The sequence below is a fragment of the Aspergillus lentulus genome, assembly GCF_001445615.1.
Source record: "Aspergillus lentulus DNA, contig: Alt04, strain: IFM 54703, whole genome shotgun sequence".
Lineage (NCBI taxonomy): Eukaryota > Fungi > Ascomycota > Eurotiomycetes > Eurotiales > Aspergillaceae > Aspergillus > Aspergillus lentulus.
Genome location: NW_028322122.1, coordinates 1,946,163 through 1,964,744, shown reverse-complemented (window position 1 = coordinate 1,964,744; position 18,582 = coordinate 1,946,163). Strand labels below are relative to the sequence as shown.

At 51.2% G+C, this 18,582-nt stretch overlaps 7 protein-coding genes across 7 annotated transcripts; 2 read left to right on the top strand and 5 right to left on the bottom strand.

Annotated features, from left to right (window-relative positions):
• Positions 1 to 346: 346 nt before the first annotated feature.
• On the bottom strand, positions 347 to 1,924 carry tif1 (putative eukaryotic translation initiation factor 4; the record flags this gene model as incomplete). Its single annotated transcript, XM_033559701.1, has 6 exons — positions 347 to 357; positions 414 to 1,056; positions 1,116 to 1,474; positions 1,531 to 1,599; positions 1,674 to 1,748; positions 1,885 to 1,924. 6 exons carry the CDS (start codon positions 1,922 to 1,924, stop codon positions 347 to 349), a joined length of 1,197 nt encoding a protein of 398 aa, XP_033415592.1.
• Positions 1,925 to 3,349: 1,425 nt separating this feature from the next.
• Positions 3,350 to 4,222, top strand: ALT_1938 (putative F-box and JmjC domain protein; the record flags this gene model as incomplete). Its single annotated transcript, XM_033559702.2, has 1 exon — positions 3,350 to 4,222. One exon carries the CDS (start codon positions 3,350 to 3,352, stop codon positions 4,220 to 4,222), a length of 873 nt encoding a protein of 290 aa, XP_033415593.2.
• A 118-nt stretch (positions 4,223 to 4,340) lies between these two features.
• On the bottom strand, positions 4,341 to 5,192 carry ALT_1937 (low-affinity Cu transporter; the record flags this gene model as incomplete). The annotated part of the gene is made up of 4 exons (XM_033559703.1): positions 4,341 to 4,458; positions 4,515 to 4,686; positions 4,850 to 5,051; positions 5,106 to 5,192. 4 exons carry the CDS (start codon positions 5,190 to 5,192, stop codon positions 4,341 to 4,343), a joined length of 579 nt encoding a protein of 192 aa, XP_033415594.1.
• A 357-nt stretch (positions 5,193 to 5,549) lies between these two features.
• ALT_1936 (chromatin modification-related protein EAF6/MEAF6) lies at positions 5,550 to 6,469 on the top strand (the record flags this gene model as incomplete). The annotated part of the gene is made up of 3 exons (XM_033559704.1): positions 5,550 to 5,825; positions 5,887 to 6,117; positions 6,194 to 6,469. The coding sequence occupies 3 exons, from the start codon at positions 5,550 to 5,552 to the stop codon at positions 6,467 to 6,469; spliced, it is 783 nt and encodes a 260-aa protein (XP_033415595.1).
• A 267-nt stretch (positions 6,470 to 6,736) lies between these two features.
• ams1 (alpha-mannosidase) lies at positions 6,737 to 10,165 on the bottom strand (the record flags this gene model as incomplete). Its single annotated transcript, XM_033559705.2, has 4 exons — positions 6,737 to 7,355; positions 7,401 to 9,393; positions 9,452 to 9,960; positions 10,020 to 10,165. 4 exons carry the CDS (start codon positions 10,163 to 10,165, stop codon positions 6,737 to 6,739), a joined length of 3,267 nt encoding a protein of 1,088 aa, XP_033415596.2.
• Positions 10,166 to 10,961: 796 nt separating this feature from the next.
• Positions 10,962 to 12,401, bottom strand: ALT_1934 (uncharacterized protein; the record flags this gene model as incomplete). The annotated part of the gene is made up of 1 exon (XM_033559706.2): positions 10,962 to 12,401. One exon carries the CDS (start codon positions 12,399 to 12,401, stop codon positions 10,962 to 10,964), a length of 1,440 nt encoding a protein of 479 aa, XP_033415597.2.
• A 1,261-nt stretch (positions 12,402 to 13,662) lies between these two features.
• ALT_1933 (MRS7 family protein) lies at positions 13,663 to 18,213 on the bottom strand (the record flags this gene model as incomplete). The annotated part of the gene is made up of 7 exons (XM_089599233.1): positions 13,663 to 13,991; positions 14,273 to 14,659; positions 14,848 to 14,874; positions 15,451 to 15,600; positions 16,398 to 17,463; positions 17,529 to 18,067; positions 18,150 to 18,213. The coding sequence occupies 7 exons, from the start codon at positions 18,211 to 18,213 to the stop codon at positions 13,663 to 13,665; spliced, it is 2,562 nt and encodes an 853-aa protein (XP_089456379.1).
• Positions 18,214 to 18,582: the final 369 nt, after the last annotated feature.

Sequence of the window (18,582 nt, the reverse complement as noted above, 5' to 3'; positions counted from 1 at the left end):
GACGGCAAACTCGAAGTGATGCAGGAAAAGAGAAACCATGAATTACAGCGTTAAAAAGCACAGAACATGTCGCATCTCCATTAGAAAACAAAAGGAAACCATGAACAGCAGCTTCCGAAGATGTGCAGTAGCTGCTTCTACTGCACCCTCCGCAATCCACTGCCAGCAGAAGAAGAGCTGGAGACACAGAAAGCCACTTTTAAAGGATTCTCCTTCGCCAAAAGACAAGCAACGATGTTAGAAAACGCCTTTTTCCACCGCAGCTTACCCTTGGCACGTTATTGGCATACTGCGATCGTGAACCGCATTATAAAAGAATGCGGGTGGTAACTCGAGGTTGAGGCGTTTAGATAAGGTCTGACAGCATGTTAGCTTACATTCAATCAAGGCCAGACTCCACAAGTTGGACTTACCAGCAACGTTCATGGGCATCTCCTCGATCTGGGTGCTGTAGAACTGCTCGATCTCACGCATCATGCGGACATCGTCAGCAGTGACGAAGTTGATGGCAACACCCTTACGACCGAAACGACCACCACGACCGATACGGTGAATGTAGTTCTCACGGTTGGCGGGCAAGTCGTAGTTGATGACCAGGGAGACCTGCTGGACGTCGATACCACGAGCCAGAAGATCGGTGGCGATCAGGACACGGGAAGAACCAGAGCGGAACTCCTTCATGATAACGTCACGCTGGGCCTGCTCCATATCACCGTGCATGGCGGAGACAGTAAAGTCACGAGCAGTCAGCTTGTCAGTGAGCCAGTCGACCTTGCGGCGGGTGTTGCAGAAGATGACAGCCTGGGTGATGGTGACGGTCTCGTAGAGATCGGACAAGGTGTCGAGCTTCCATTCTTCCTTCTCGACGGCGATGTAGAACTGCTTGATACCTTCCAGGGTGAGTTCCTGCTTCTTCACCAGGATACGGACGGGGTCGCGCATGAACTTGGTGGTAACCTCAAGGACATCCTGGGGCATGGTAGCAGACAGCAGGACGACCTGGGTGGACTGAGGAAGGAGCTGGAAGATGTCGTAGATTTGCTCGGTGAAACCACGCTGTAGCCATGTTAGACCAGATGTTGGAGCGAAATATGCGCAAACCAAGGCCAACTTACAGAAAGCATCTCATCGGCCTCATCGAGGATGAACATCTTCAGGTTGTCGGTGCGAAGGACACGGCGCTGGATCATGTCGTGGACACGGCCGGGGGTACCGACAACGACCTGGGGACCCTCCTGAAGAGCCTTCATGTCCTCACGAACATTGGTACCACCAATGCAGGCATGGCACTCAATGTTCATGAAGTCACCGATGGCGACAACGACCTTCTGGATCTGCTGAGCCAACTCACGGGTGGGAGCAAGGATGAGGGCCTGGCATCCCTTGACGTTGGGGTCGAGCTTCTGCAGAGCGGAGATGGAGAAAGTGGCAGTCTTTCCAGTACCGGACTGGGCCTGGGCGATGACATCGCTACCTGTGATTTCCAGATTAATGACAATGCTTTCAGAGGCCGTAACAGGAAAAACGTACCCTTGATGATGGGCATGATGGCACGCTGCTGGATAGCAGAGGGACGCTCGAAACCATAGGCGTAGATACCTGAAGAAGACGTCGTCAATACTTGCTACACACATACCCCGCCATATCGTCGAGTTGAGACGAGTGAAACATACCGCGAAGCAGCTCGGCCTTCAGCTCCATGGAGTCGAAGGAGTCGGTGATCTCATCGTAGTTAGACTCGATCTGTCCTAAAAGTGGGAAGTATTGTCAGTCTTGAATCTTTGGCTGAATTTTTCGGTTGCAAGCGACGCCACAGAAATGTTTGCAGTTGACAGTGTAACACCACCCCAACAAGAACAGAAAGAAAATGTCGTTGAAACTTACCCTCAGGGATCTCCTCCAAACCCTTGTCGTTAGAAGCCATGATTGCGACTGTAGTAGGTGGTGATCACAGGCGAAAAGCTGTGATCGATGAAACAGTGGGGTGTTGGTTGTGAACTTGGAAGTTTTCTTAGCGACAACAGGTCCCAGTGGGGTTTGTAGTCGCAGAGATCTGAGAGTAATGAAAGTCCCTAATAGATACTTTTAGAGACTAGAACCACGACTCTCACGAGAGAGATTTCTTAGGAACTAGTAAAGTAGAGATGGTAGTAGTTGAGATAGTAAGATATTGAAGATGGATTCACCGGGTAGTAGTGATGTGGGCTGGAGAAGAAGAGGGAGAAAAAGATTTTCCTTGTCTCTTTTTGGTGAAGCCGCGAAATTTTTGATTTTTTCCTGTTTAGCGCCAATTCTGCCCAACCCACATCCACCGCCTGCTGTTTGAGGCTTCATGGTTTGCCTCGTGGGATTTTTTTTGCCGTTGGTGATTTGTGAGTGGTGGTGATGCTGATACTTGATGGAGGCACAGAAGGTTCTCGTGCAGGATGCAATAATTATTCTTCTTATCATGCCTTTTGTTCTGTTTGTTCTCTGATATAGAGCTTCCGGAACCTCTCAGAACCAGGTACCCCGTATATTCGGAGTACCCCGTACTTTGTCCTCACCATACAATTCCTCCCATTCTTAGTGCCGGATTCGATTACTGCGGCCCTGGCCACCAGAGAGTCAAATGCCTGATATTACATCTTTGCAGAGTCACCCACTGGGGAAGACTGATTCTTCCTCTTTCTCACCGGATGACAGCCTTCAGGATATAACTGGTCATGATGCAATCCCCTGTCATCCGCTAGGTGTAAAGCCGAGTGGCAACGCTCTACTTGCCAATGAGAATCTCCGTCATGCGATTGGGGCATTCAATCTTCTGCCGGATGAGTTGATTTTAATGCTACTAGAGTCTCTGGATGGTCCAAGCCTATTACGGTTCGGGAGGACCTGTAAGGCTTTTTATGCATTTACAAGAGCGGAGGAACTGTGGAAGGCTCTTTTCATTTGGTAAGGATACATAGATCTTCGTATATTTAGACATGATCACTAGACCTTAGAATCTAGTAGGCTTGAGACCTTTCACTAAGATACAATCTTCAGGTCACCCCCTTCGTCGTTTACGTGGAGAGGAACATGGCGTTCAACCTACCTCAACTTGCCGCCGTCCAAAATTGCCATATTGGACTGCTCAAGTCTGTTTTCTGATGCTCTTCATCGTCCATTCTATTGCGCACACATCTCCTTGGACACTTATGTGAAGAATATTCCCTCGAGAAATCAGATCACGCGTCTTCCAGACCTTTCTCCGGAGGATTTCCAAGCAGAATGGTCGGACAAGCCGTTTATTTTGACGCAGCCGGTGAAGCAGTGGCCGGCTTACAAGCACTGGTCCGTAGACTCACTGCTTGCCAAATACGGAGACATGGTCTTTCGGGCGGAGGCTGTGGATTGGAAATTGAGCACCTATGTGGACTACATGAGAAACAACGCAGACGAGAGTCCTTTGTATCTGTTTGACCGGGCCTTTGTGTCAAAAATGGGGCTCAAGATTGGTCCGCCGGAGGAGGAACCTGAGGCGACCTACTGGCCTCCTCCCTGCTTCGGAGAAGACTTCTTCTCCGTGCTGGGGAATGACCGGCCGGATAGGCAATGGCTTATCATTGGCCCTGAGCGATCAGGCAGTACGTTCCACAAGGATCCCAATGCGACCAGCGCGTGGAACGCAGTCGTTCGCGGCTCCAAGTACTGGATCATGTTTCCCTCCTCGTCGAAACTGCCACCCCCTCCTGGTGTTTTTGTTTCGGACGATCAGAGCGAAGTCACATCACCTCTGAGCATTGCAGAATGGCTGCTTGGCTTTCATGCCGAGGCACGACGCACACCTGGCTGCATTGAAGGTATCTGTGGCGAAGGGGAAATTCTTCATGTGCCCTCAGGATGGTGGCATTTGGTTGTAAATCTCGAGCCCTCCATTGCTATTACGCAGAATTTCACCCCGCGTGCGCATTTGACTGCTACCCTTGACTTCTTGTCTAACAAGGCCGATCAGGTTTCTGGGTTCAGGAAAGATGTGCATAACCCCTACGAGCGGTTTGTGGAAAACATGCGCAAGACTCATCCCGAATTACTTCAACAAGCACTCGACGAGTTGAAGAAAAAGTCAGATGGCAGGAAGCGCAAATGGGATGAGCTGGTCCACGGGAGGGCGGCCCAAGAGGACGCCGGAGACTCCTCTGAAGCAGGCGGATTCAGTTTCGGCTTTGGGGATGATGGAAGTGACGTGGAAGTTCCTTGAGCCACTTTCACCCGACTTGGAGTTTGTCACAAGACGGTCTAAATCATATGTATTCCTCGTAGGCGCAAAGTGCGCCAGGTTGCCTATACACACTGGAAGACCCGACCATCATCTGGGATCAATGACAAGCAACCGTTTTAGCCGCTGACTGGTTATCTCCAAACACCAGATATCCGACGAAAGCACCAACGGCAACTGCAAGCATGACAAACCCGTTATACGTCATGAACAGCAGCCTATACACGTTTGAGCATCTAGACTGATGAAACAAAAGGCAGAAGAGAAAACTTACATGATGAAGAAGCTATAGAAAACTTGCACGGCATACAAGGCTGCAAGGGTGATCTTGCCTCTTTGCTCCACGGCCCGTCTGTTATCCCTACCTGCAACTAGCGGTGAGCTCTCGTTTGGGGGTTGACTAGAGGGAACGTTGGCGGTGGCGGACTCGTCGGCGAACTCATTGCCTTGCACACCGTTCGTCAATGAGGGCTTCAGTCCAGTTATGACCAAAGCAGACATAGAAAGCGGAAGTACATTTCAATGAAACAAATGCTTGCGCGGCAGAGTCCAACGCACCATGCCTTCGTAGATATACGTCCAATAGCTAGAACAGACCGAAGTACTTACCGATTGTAGCTGTTGTTGTCGAGAAAGCGTTCAGACGCTGCGCATGGGCAGCTTCATATTTCCGAGTGGCCTGCCGGACGCCCTCGTAGCCCGCTGTCAAAAGCACTATGACAATCAGGGACATGAGGAGGGAGAAGGGGCCAGTGATATGCCACTGGCTGAAGACGATGCAGAGGTCCTTGGTAGACCAAGTGAATAACATCTGATTGTGTCAGTGTACAAGCTTGTAACTATAGATAGAGCTAGGATATCTCACGTTCATATTGCACTGCCCGCCCATATCCATGTCCCCATGTCCATGGTCCATATCCATGCCGGAATGGTGCATCGCGCTGTGGTCCATCGTTCCAGTTGTAAATAGTATATTGGTTCAAAAGAACACGCGATATATAATGCAAATGCAAGGATCTGAAACTGACGAAACAGAGACAGATCGATGCTGACAGTTGATGCATTCATCAAGGACGAAACGCATGCCAATGCAAACAAGTCAAACAGAGTCGATAAGATCCTCCCTTTGGCTTCACACTTACTAAATACGGGAGTCCAGTCCTCCAACCGGTTTCAAACTTACCGCCCTGCCTCAAAGGGTAACCCAAGCATCACGACCGACAGGCGCCTGCTCAACCTGTTATCAACGAATCAATAGCATATTGATTGAGCAATTCAACATCTGTCAGCCGTTGCTGCGCGACACAAAATGGCAGACACGGTCCCAGCACAAGGTCCGGCCGCAACGGGCACATCAACAGGTGCAACAACAGCCACAGCACCAGCAACAACAGGCGCATCAGGCACAACAACAAGCACACAGGCCCCCAGCACCAACAACGCAACCACCGGCAACGCCAACACTAACACTTCCACAACCACCACAGACCCAAACGGCGGCAACCGCGGCCTCCCCTACTACGAAAAACTCCGCCGGGACCTCCGCGACGCCCTGCAGAAGAAACGCCTCATGGACAAAAGCATGGTACGTTCCCCTTTTCGTCTACCCTCCGGGTACCCCCGCAAACTAATTACTCTACCATCAGGCCCAACTCGAAGACCAAATCTTCCGCTTCGAGCAATCCTACCTCGAAGAAACCACCGCCGGAAACATCATCAAAGGCTTCGACAACTACATCAAGGGGTCCGGGTCGAGCACGGGGCTCGGTGCAAGCGGGATAGCGCTGGCGGGGGGCATGGGCGGCGCAGCGCGTCGCAAGGCGCAGGTGACTGACGCGGATAGGGTGTTTTCGAGGAGTTCGGCGAGTTTCATGCGGGTGCGTCAGCCTTTACTTCCCAACTTCACAATCATAGCCCTGGGATGGGAGGGAGCTATAGACTGACCAGTTATAGGATTCCCCTGCTCCATCATCCGTGCAGACTACGCCTTCGCTTGCGCCGACGCCGACGTCGGCGTATAACGGGTCGAACGGGAAGCTGAACGGCGAGGGCACGTCGTCTGCTGCGGCGAGTGTGAAGGGGTCTTCATCTTCGTCGTCGTCGAAGAATAAGAAGAAGTCTGGGGGCGCGAATGGCGGTAACAAGGATAAGGACAAGGATGATGAGGGCGATGAGGGAGGGGATAAGCCGCCTGCGAAGCGGTTGAAGATTACTTATGGGAGGGATTAAGTTTGCTGGACTCTACTGGTTTCGAGGAGTTTGTGTTGTGGGCTTTTTGTTCTACGCATCAATTGAGGGGTGGGAAAATGGAGCTTAGGCGCAAGGTGGTTCTCTTTTGGGACTGGCACATGTGAGCATTTACGGTTGTCTTACTCTTTCTGTTGATATCCACTTGTATGAAGGCTGTATTAGACTCAAGGCAAATAATGACATTGACTATGCTACTGTTAATCGTATAGACACATCCATCGCACTCAGTATCGACATCATGAGCAATTACAGCTGCAAGCGGTAGGTGGCCACCTCAAAAGCCCGCAGCTCAATCTTGACTGCGACGCCATCGTCGCCCTTGCAAACCTCCAACCGCTCCTCATTGTCTTCGAGCACATTGCACTTCCAAGCCTCCTTGACCGGGAACTTGGTGTGGATTGTACCCCTCGATCTACCGCCCAGCGACTCATAGATACGAAGGATGATGCTCTTCCCGGATCGCTTGGGCAACTCTCCCCGAGAAACGTCCTCGTCGTCCTCTCCGCGCTTAACCACGTCGAGAATGAGAGACTGTGAGCCCGTGACAGCGATGGATTTGAACACGTTAGCGGCTTGCATGCCGGACGAACGGCGCAGGATAAGGGGACTGTTGAAATTATATCCCGCGCGGACGGTGCGGGCGTCTAGAGGACCAGCGTGCGGGAGAATGGCGTAGCGGATGTGATGGCGGCCCATGTCGGCGTGGGCGTCGGGCGCCTTGGGGGCACGCAGAAGCGAGAGACGCATCAAGTTACCGCATGTTGCGAAGCCGTATTTGGAGTCGTTGAGGATCGAGACGCCGTAGCCGTACTCGGACAGGTCGGCCCATTTGTGGCAGCAGACCTCGAACTTGGCCATGTCCCAGCTGATTTGGTTAGAAAGTATTACTCATAAGACTAGTTCGACATACCTTGTGTTGTAATGCGTCGGTCGTCTGGTGATTCCGTATTGAGTCTCGTACGATGCCTCTGTGTTTGTGACGTCCACAGGGAATTCGACCTTGAGGAACTTCATGGTCTCCTGCCACTCGACTTCGCTCTCAAATTCAACGTATGAGGGCTGCTCATTCACCGCCGCAGCCAGGCTGATGGTCGTCTTGACCCAGCTCTTGTCGCTAATTTGGACTTTGGTGACCACGCTGACACGGTGCGGGCCTTCCTCTGCGATCGAGGTCTCTCTCGACTGCAGCTCTTTTCTTGATTCGAGATGGTAGACTTCCACATCCCAGGCTTGCCAGTAGAGCGGCTTGTCATCAAAGATGACGAGCTGGCCCGCCTTACCTCCCTTGGCGATGACTTCTCGCTTGGCTTCGAGGTCGTACAAAGAAGTAATGACGCCATCCTGGACGTCGACCCTCAACTTGCCATTGTCAAGACGGAAAACACCCGGTCGGACCTCTGTCACAGCCACTGCGGGGGTATGTTTGGCGTCTAGGGTCTGGCATTGGATGAGGCCAGAGTCTCCGCTTACTAGAGCATACCGGGAGCCTGTCAAGGCGACAAACTCATCCGGGATTTTGACAATCTCCGAGCGAGACCAAGGCAACGTGTTGATGGCAACGAGACTCTTGCCGGCACTCTTCTCGGAAAATCCAAGCGCCTCGAGAGCATGTTGTCTGGCTCGCTCACCCGTCTCAAAAATCTGTGCATATAGCTTGTCCGAATCGTCGTAGCACATCTCGATGGAGCTTCCGGGTAGGCAATCGTGGAACTGGCATAGAAGCACACCTTCCCACATGTCATCAATATCTTTCTTTGGATATTTGTAGTTGCCACTCGTCTTGGTAAGGGATGCAAGGGTCGCCAGATACTCTAGATCACGCAGCAGGAATTCAGACTTGCGGTTGTTCCGCTTATTGTTCGCCTGCGTAGTGTATGTGCCCCGGTGCAGTTCAAAGTAGAGCTCGCCATACCAGGTGACAAACTCTGTTCCATTTGCAACCTTTTGCTCAAGTCTCCCGAAGAAATCATCAACCGAGTCGCCCATCTTCACACGCGGAAGCAAGCCAACCTTGTCACTGAGACCCCGGCAGCGACGCAGCTTCTCCAGATGTTCAAAGGTAGGGCCACCGCCACCATCTCCTTTTCCGAATACTAGAAGCGAAGTGTTGTCATGGTCCATCGATTTGTGCTGGGTGACGCTGCGTTTGACATCGCCAAAATGCGCATCCGCGGTGTACGTCTCGGACGGAGCCATGTGGCACATTACCTGGCTACCATCAAGCGCAACCCACTTGAATGTAGTGTGCGGAAAGTTGTTGATATTGTTCCAGCTGAGTTTCTGGGTAAAGAATCGGCTCATACCCGCCAGCCGACATATCTGAGGGATTTGACTGGAGTAGCCAAAGGTATCCGGCAACCAGAAAGTGCTGCAACGCTCGCCAAATCGGCTCTCAAAGAACCTTTGCCCGTAAATGAATTGTCGCACCAGTGACTCGCCACTGGGCAAGTTGGTATCGTGTTCGACCCAGCTGCCCCCAATCGGCTGGAAATGGCCCTTCTTCACCCATCGTTTGACGCGGTCAAAGACCGAAGGGTAATATTGCTCGAGCCACTTGAACTGTTGCGCCTGGGAGCAAGCGAATCGGTGCTCCGGGTACCGGTCCATCAGGTCGCACTGGTTAGACCATGAGCGAGCAACCTTGCGCTTTGTCTCCGCCCAAGGCCAGAGCCAGCAGGTGTCGATATGACAGTGCCCGATGGCGTAGACAATGGGCTGGGTATCTGTCTCATAAACCTGGGACGAGTCGACCTTGTCCCCAAGATACTTCTGAGCGATTTTGCGCGCTTCCTTGATCGACTCCTGGCTTCCGTCACCCGCTATGAAAGCGTCCATGATGGCATTGGCAACCACATTCGCTTCATGAGCCTCCCAGGAGTCACCAGGGAACTCCCTCGCCGCGTCTGCAAAAGTTAGCCACTAATAGACACCTTTCTTCATCAGGAGCAACCATATACGCACCGCCAATAATCCAGAAATCATAAAACAACGCCCGCGCCTCCACATTGACGGCAGTAATCCGCGCCGTATGCAGCGTATAGTACTTATCCGGCGCAGGCGGCTGGATGGAATCGCCGCCAGGCGCATTCCCAAACATAGCATTGCACGCCATTTCAATATAAAACGTATGTTCCTTGCCGTCGCGCCACGCATCAGGAATAACCCATTCGATCCGCTCCCCGCCCCCAGTCAACCCCTGCACCGGCCGACCATCCTCCATCCACACCAAGCCCTCATTATTCGCATCCCAATGGAACTCCAATCGTTCCTTGTCGAGCATATCCCGCGGGACCGTCAGCCGAATCCGGAACCAGTGAGTCGACCAACTAGGGCCGAACGAGGCGCCGATATGCGTGGGCTTGAACTCGTGCGATGTCGCCTCTTCAAACGTTGGACGCTGCAGGTCTGGCGGAGAGTAGACGGATAGCTTGACATGGTCTTGGTCGGAGGTGGTAGCTTCGTAGAGCTTGCTGTGGGTGTGAGTTAGCGGGGACTCTGGGCGACTCTTCTGTTGAATGGATAGACGTACGAGATGAGGCTTTGCTCACGGTACTGGCCTGAGTCTGTGAACTGGCGCAGTCGATCCGTGTAAATACTCTTGATGCGTTGGCCGACGGGATGTTCTGGGGCTCGAGGGAGTGAGCTTGGAGCTCTCAATGGGGCGTCTCCACCCATCTCGGCGGGCCAAGACCGTTGATGTAGATATGTTGAGGGATACACCTTAGCGGTTTAGTTAAGAACTATTTGGTGATGTTGGTGAAAACTCTAGATTCAGCGTCTTTAGTCTCCGTAGAGATGAAGAAAGAAGAAAAGAGGAGAAGGGGAAGGTCAGGAAAAGAGCCCAGCCGGATATTCGCCAGGAACAGGGATGACGTTTAAGTGCGGAGAAGTCAACAGCGGGCGATGGCGGGGAAACGGGGCGGATGAGATGGAATGTGAGACATCAACGAGGGTCATGAGATGTTGCATGATCCAGGAATTAGTCTATGTCTCCTCTCGGCTGTCTGAATTGATCTTGAGAAGCTAAATATCGACAGGGTTATTGCAAATATCCTTGTAGGACTTGTACCATGACAGCATCACCTGGACCGAGATACGCTTCAGGTTATCCATAGATCACCTATTCGTATTACCCCAGACAATCACTACAAAGTACAGGGTTAATACCCTTGCATTGAACGAGAATTGTACGCGTATGGTGAGATGAATAGGCGGAGATCTCATCTATTGCAGAATATTCTCAATTACAAGGAGTGCATAACCCATATAGGTGGCATAAAAAGTCGCTTCTATCAATCATCCAATCCAGTGCCGAGACGCCAAACATAAGCCTTAGGCCTTTCCAGAGGTATCAAAAATAAACAAGGAAGAAATGAAATCATCAGAGGTGCAAAAAATTTAACGGGAAAAGTCCATGAGCTCGGCCGAGACAGAATGCAGAAACAGTAGAAGAGAAAAAGTAAAGATAGAATCATATCCAAGAATCGACGCGTCCATAGGTAGTATATGGGTTGACCGGTCCTATCAATTTAATCTGCGATTTGAGCTGCATTCGTCGACGGTCAACGCTCGACTTGATCACTTTCTTCTTCGCCTCATCAAGCACATCTAGCACTTGAGTGGTTCCATCCTGTAACACTCGAATGGCTTCTCGAGTGTTCTGCTGGATCACGGAACGTACCGGCGGCGACAAGGGCGCAGTGGGATTGGCAAATGTGAAGTCCGTACTTGATTTCGACTTTTGCGCGGAAGATGGGTAAATGTTCCTTTGGTGCTTTGGAAATTTCACCTGGTGATTTGGCCGATAGTTAACCCTCTTTGTGCCGCCGGATTTGTCCCAGATGGCCGCACCATACTTCTGGTAAGGAGTGATGGGGACAGCAAGCTGCTTTGTCCGGTTAACAGGAATTGGCTTGGGGCTTTCTGCCCATCGTTCGCTCATAGTCGAATCAGTTGAGATTGATAGGGTTCTCATCCGGATATCTATATCAACCGGGCTCGATTCTTCTATAGATGTTCCGTGATGAGGGTAGTCGCTCGAGGTGGTGGTCCCCTGTGAAGACGCATACTTGGGCGGGTAGAAGGAGGGCGCAGTGGCGGGGCGTCCTCGTCGTTTCGGCTTGTCTTTCGCAGCAGAACGCTTCGACAATGTGCGATGGACGTAGGAACGGATCGAGTCCCGAACTTCATGGGCGAGTGTCAGAGTCCCCCGGTCGGACGTATTCGAACGCCTGCGATTCCTTCCAAAGTCAAACGTGGATAAATTCAATCTGCCCCCGTTTCTCATCCGCGATTGCGAGCTGGCGGGAGGAAACCGTCCGGCTGCTCCAACACCCAGGGCAGACGGGGTCGCTAATTCGGGGAAGAAATCCCATTTCTTCTCCCGAAAATAGTGGTTCGGACCGGCCCGTTTCTGGGCCCATTCTGGCGGGCTTCCATACCGGTCGTCTTTTGATACTGATAGAGCATGTTGGGAAAGCGAAAGGCTTGGAGAATAGGAAGCTATTGTTGATGGCTTCGCACAGGGGTCCACTATTGGCTCGGCGCGATCGAAGGACGACACCGGAGGATGATCGACAAGCCCGGCCAGGTCATCCGACGCCGAACGGACAAAAACGGGATAGCTTTCCGTCGAGTGGGTGGATTCGCGGTCTCGACTGCCGTCACTATCCACACTACTAATGGTACTGCTGTCATCGCTCCATGCTGTCGAACCCCTCATCTCTGAGGCATCTGGGAGCGACTGTACTTGTGAGGGAAGGTCGGGAAGAGGTTTGTCCAGCTGCAGGGTAGGACGAGCTGGAGGTTGAGGAACTCTAGGCGGGATGACCTGCTCCAGTCCCTCTAGAGATCGCGATGGTCTCACTGGAGGAGCCTGACGGGAGTAAGCGAGAGAGGTGGGAGACAACATGATCCCAACTTTATCCTCGACCGTCAAGCAGACACCTTAGGTATATTGTTTCTCCCTCCACGAGGGATTCCGCTTGGAAAGTGGGGAAGAAACAAGTGTTTCGTCAAGACAACCACCAACAGAAGTCGGTGGATTTTGGATTTAGGTATGGCGAATGGATCAGTTTGAGTTACGGAGTAGACAGATGAGGTTCAGTAATATCTCAAGAACAAAGAAACCCAAACCGCCAAGGAATGGGTTCAATCTGCGTGTCAACACTCAACACCACTAGGGTGTCCGGGATGGCTGATCACAAGACCCTTTCCCCGCAAGTCAGCCTGTCGCTCGAGCCTCGAAGTGGGAATGCACAGAAAGGATACAGCGGGAGATATACGAACAAGCATTTTCGGGAAAGAAAAAGAAAAGAAGAGAAGAAGAAAAGAGGGGGAGGGAGAGAGAGAGAGAAGAAAAAGGAGGGGGAGAACCGGGAAGAATAAAGCAACAGAGCTGCGAGGGAAAAGAAAGAGGAGTAAAAATAAAAAATGAAAAAAGGACAATGCGAAGTAAAGGGATAGAAAGATGCAGCCAAACGAGTGATTATTCAGGTGGAGGGTAATCAGGCCTCCCCCCTAGATAGAAAATGATGAGAAGAGAAAAGAAAAGCCACAATAATAATAGTATGGAAACAGACGAGATAATGCAGAAAAGAAAAGGGTCAGCAAATCATAAAGCAAGGTCAACCATGCAGCGGCGCAGTTTGCAAGTTGTCCTGCAGGATAGTCAGCATCGGAGCATCATGGCCAGCAAACAGCCTCATGGACCGTCGCGAGGGGTGACATGCCAACGCAAGGGATGCCTAGATTACTGTTGTGTCCGGCCTGCCTCTGACCCTCTGCACTGCCTTACTGTCTTTCACCATCATGACATGTTTAGGTAACTTAGACGGGTGAAAGATAAGAATAGTATCTTAGGTTGAGAGTGAAATATCTATGAGTAAGGTAGGTAGTACAGTACTGATGATGGACACCATAAAGACGCTCAATGCGGACTGGGTACAAACTGCTCCGTACCACTAGATACTAGACTAGGTAAGGTACTATGTACCTAAGGGAGGAGTTGCTTGATTAAGCTCAGGTACGGCCGATAGTATTGTGCACTAAGTATCTACATTATGTACGGAGTACCTAGATCCCCAGTGCCCAACCTCGTGAACAACTAATCAGGTACCTGGAAAGCTACCTGGAGGAATCGATAAGGAATCGACACGTATAATTCTCTAAACCTAACTAAGTTTGGCTGCCTTCTGCATCGTCTCTGGCGTGAGTTCGTCCGTGGGTTTACGAACGGCATTTAGTCGGCCCATCTTTCGGAGATTGGCGATCATCGCTTCATCGCCAAAGTGGCTGTTGTGTTCGAATTCCGGGTCCTCGCCATATGCCACTCGCGCGACATCCACCAGAATGCGGGCCGTCATGCCAAACACCCGATAGCGAGTTACCTCGCCTGATTTTTCTTTCTCTTCTAGCTCGTCTGCAGCCTGTTTCTGCATCCGGCTGCTGCTGCGCGGTTTGACGACCGACCGGCTGTTGATGGGGACAAAGAACTGATGCACTGCGAGTGGGTCAGTGACAGTCAAGAACTATGTAGACATACGCCGACGAAAAAGCAAAAACCAATCAACCGACGATCTTATTTTCTTTTTTTTCTTCTCTTTGTCATTTTCCTTCGGCCTGATTTCTTTCTTTTGACTTTTTATTTTTTTCATTGCAATTCAACCCGATTCAACCGACGGTACACCGCCTGTCAAACAAATGTACTCTACGGAGTACAGGAGTAAGGTACAGCGATGGTACCTAGGTGCAACCGTGCAAACGGAGGACAGTGCCACTTACTTCTCCAATTGGACTGGTGCCATCCGGTCCAGGAGCCTTGATACCACTCTGTTGGGTCCTCGGTGCCCCAATCATCCGCATCACTCATGCGTAGAAAGTTGTGAAATGGCGCCGTAAAGACGGCCGCCACCTCTCTGGCATCCAGCCTGGGAATCAGCGACACCTCTGGGTCGGCATTCTCGCCCGTCTCCTCGTCATACGAATGGAGCAGCGCCACGCAAGGGCGGACAACCACCTCCGTTCGAGCAAGATTAGCCGGGAACTCGCAGAGATGCTCAACGCTGAACGGCCGGGGAAATGACTGGTTCAGATCAGGCAATCCTATCTCTTCACGTGCCTCGCGGCGTGCCGTCTGGAATGCGGTCTCTTCCAGCGTATCCGCCCGTCCTGGGAAGCGTGGTGTGAGTGCTTGACTTATTTTTTGTCTTTGACTTTTGGGTTTTGATTTTCACAATTGCATTCTTGACTCTTGAATGCGCAAGCGATGATAGATGATATATCATATGCATTGGGATATCTTCATTCCTTCGAATCTCGGATTTTTGCTTGACCGCAAATTGGAGCGCTCCACTCACCTCCAGGTAAAGCCGCTTGGCCAGCGTCTGTAGAAATAGCGGTATGAGTAGATCGTCCTCATCATCTTGTCAAGATATGTTCATCGACACCTCCTCGCCATTCATTCCCTGGAAGCTTATGAGAGTACTCACATGAACTGAGCGTCTTCGCCCGAATCGTCAACACAACCCTCAGATCCCCCTTGGCATCCGCATAGAGTAGCACTAGAACTGCCGCTCGACGCGACAATGGCACAAGTTCATAATTCGTCGGTGGAGGCCGATACTCTCTTAGTCGATCAATCGCTCTCTATTCAACGCAATCGTAGTAGCGGTGCTGGTTAGCCAAGATGCATCATCGATGTCGTCGTCGTCATCACCGTCATCATCGATTTCACACTGGCAATTGACAGGGTAGAGATAGTTCAGAAACAAAACAAGGGCGGCGACAGCCGCAAACCTCGGAATGAAATGAGATCATTATATAGCACTCTGAAACACCCACAAACCCATGATTATCCCTTATGCAGCCCGCTGAAAAGTTCCAGAATGGGAAGACGGTTGCAGTAACGCGTGATTGGAATCAAACTTGGCCTCCGAGTTTCACAATTAAACGGCACGTACCTGTGAAGCCGGATTCAGGCGAGGCATCTTCTCCCTTGCGGGTGCGGGCTGTGACGCAAGTCGCCTGCTGGTGCTGGTGCTGAAGCCACGGGTTATCGCGGTCAATTGGAGGAGTGCTCTTCTTAGCATAGTATGCAGGGATATGAGCGACTAGGGCGCTTTGATTTATTTTATATCTTCATGGCAACTATGGATCTAGTTGTTGATGTTGGCGTGGGGATGGGTGGTGCTCCATTGCCGTTGCCGAGGTTAGTGGATCGTCTGGGGTCCCTGGTCTGGTTAAGGTCGTGGGTTCTGGGGTAGAACCAGCCTTGAGCTCAATTAGGACCGGCACTACTGAGCCTGACAACTGGGTTAAGTGAAAAACACTAAGTATCCTATTTCAATAACTGTAAGCTGAGATGCATTTTATTACGTCCCCTGCTTGACTCAGCTGGTAGACAGTTGCAGTTAGGTGCGAGATGCGCATCATAATTGTGTTGAACTCGACTTTGGCATGCATCCATCTAGTCTTACATCATTTTCAAGAAGTCAACGAATGTAATGAACAAGAAAAAAAGGTAGAGAGGGGGCCATTAATATGATCGTAATGTAGAACAGCCCAGTGGGCCAATGCGAAAGCCCTCTCCCGATGCCAAACCTCCATCAAACTTCCTGATATCTATCGAGACAATACATCATCAATAATCAAAATCACATAAATAGAAAAAGATGGTAAGCGGAGGAGAGTGCTTCGACGAAAGAGAATGGACATCAGACGCACTGAACAAGAAGAAGTCTATCAAGAGTGGAAAGTAAAACAAAGTGGAAGTGGTAGAGAGCGCCCGTGGAAAATCAGACGAAAATGCAAGTCTATTCGTTTGGGGGATTTATCATCCCAGGCAGAAGGCGAGGCGAGGGGAGATAGAAGGAGAACCAACTGCCGACGACACACTATTGTGAGGAACCTCCCTTCTTCTCATCCTTCTCCTTGGCTGCCAGGTCTTCTGACTGTGTCTGCTCGGCCTTGTCGCCTTCTTTCTCAGCCTCAGCAGCCTCGTTGGATTGTTTTTCTTGGCTGTTCGACGCCTCAAACTTCGCGTCCTCTGTTTCGTCGATATCCTCAATGTCCTTGGGGGTCGTAACGCCCTTCTCTTCGTGTTGGCTGTTCTGCTCGTTTTCCTCCTCGATGAGCTCTTGCTGCTCCTTGATAACCTCAAGACGCTGCTTGTTGGTGGCAGCGCCCTCGGCATTATGGACCTCGAGCTCAATTTCGTGGAACAACTCTTCAGGGATGCTAGACAGCACAGACTTGAGCGCTTCAATCTGAGACGCCATCTCTGCCTCCTTGCCGCCCTGCGCATATGCGAACGCATTGCTCAGCACTAGAAGCGTGGAAGGAACGCCTTGCTTGAGGCGCAGATCCAGCCACATCGCCAGGTCTTCCCGCAGGCGAGCGGGAGAAATACCATGCGTACGAATGCCACGTGAGGCACAAGCCATCTGCAGTTCCGGAACAGAGAGCGAGTCCACCCCCTCGTAGAAAATCGCGCGGTCATCACGCTTAATCTGACGCATACGGTGTCGAATGTTGTACCGGAGCATGGCGTCCGTACCGAACGAATTCAGGTTCATGTATTTGCAAATGGCGACAAGCTGAGGGCGGGACAGATTGTCCAGGGTCAAGTCATCCTTAAAGATCTTGCAAACCTTGATCACGTCCTCGGTCGAGGGGGTCTCCCCAGTGGTTCTAATCTTCTTGAAGAATTCTGCGAATTCCTCGTTCCTCACAGCGGCGGGAGTCACGGGGAGACCACTCTCTCTAAGAGTATTCTTCAGAAAGGTCGAAACCTCTTGCCGGGTTGAACTCAAGCTAAGAGCCTTTTTCTCGCGCGCTTTCTGGCCCTCGTAGGTGCTAGGCAGCAGGTTGGGGAACAGCTTCAAGGCGACGGGAAGTAGCAGTTCGGCGAAGGGGATAATGATGAACATCGAGAATGGGATCAATCGGCCAAGATCTTTCACCGTTCGTTGAAGCTAATTGTTCAATAATGAGTGAGTTGAGTCCATTAATGCCATCGCAAGGGTAGCAAAAGACCTACCTGTCGGTACTCTCTTCGGCTTAGCTCATATCCAGCAGCCATCTTCAACGCCAGTCGTGAACTGATCCTGACTTCCGTAGCAAGAAGCTTCGTACCATCCCAGTAGTGCTGAACTTCCTTCTTAATCTTTTGCCCAATCGTCAACTTCTTCTGCTCCTTCTTCGCCTCAGTCACTTTCTTGTCATCGTCCGCCAGCCCCTTCTTCGCCGCTTCCAGCTCAGCGCGTTTCTGTGAATCTACGCTGTTCTCCGACGCAAGAGGCGTCTCTGGCTTGGGAGCGACCTGGGTGCTCCCGTTGTCAGCCGCAAGTCGCGACGCATCTTCCTTGAGAATGGGCTTCTTGGCCTGTTCGGCGTTAAAGCCCGGAGGCGGCAATGGGTTGGAGGGCGAAGATGTCGAGGTAGAAGTTTCTGTGGCATAGCCGCGCTGATGGGAGACCAAGATCGCAATAGCCTGTATGTGCGTCGGGAACCCTCGTCCGTTGAACCGGAGATTTGCGGCCGATGCAGCGCCCAGGGCGCCGTTATACCGTGGTCGGCCTGTGGGTACCGATCATTATTAGACACGATAAATATCCTCCAAGTACAAGGCAGCTAAAATGAGCATAAAAAGTTGACTTACCGATCAGACTGGGGCGCACAGAATTGGTGCGCATAAGCCTGGCCGATCTCATTGTGACGGACATTGCGGAAGTCTAGGGGCATGAAATGCTCGGAGTGACGAGCGAGTATAGCAGATGAGCGTAGCAATCTCAGAGAGAGTTGTAATCCTGATCTCTTAATGGACTCAACCGTGCAGAAGGAAAAGTAAGTATGACACTCAAAGTTTGAAGTAATGATGTCGTTGAGAACTCTCCAGAGACCATGCAAGAAGATGTGGTTTCTTCACGTGATCTCAGCGGATTTCGGGGTTTTCGCTGGCGTCGGAGTTTATCAAGTCCCATTAAGACTCTTGGAAACAAGCTCTCTAGACTACTCTACTGGCATCGGCCGCTCTTCTGGTGGATCATTATTACGTATTAATCTCAAGTTGCCCCATATTCTGAAATTAGTAA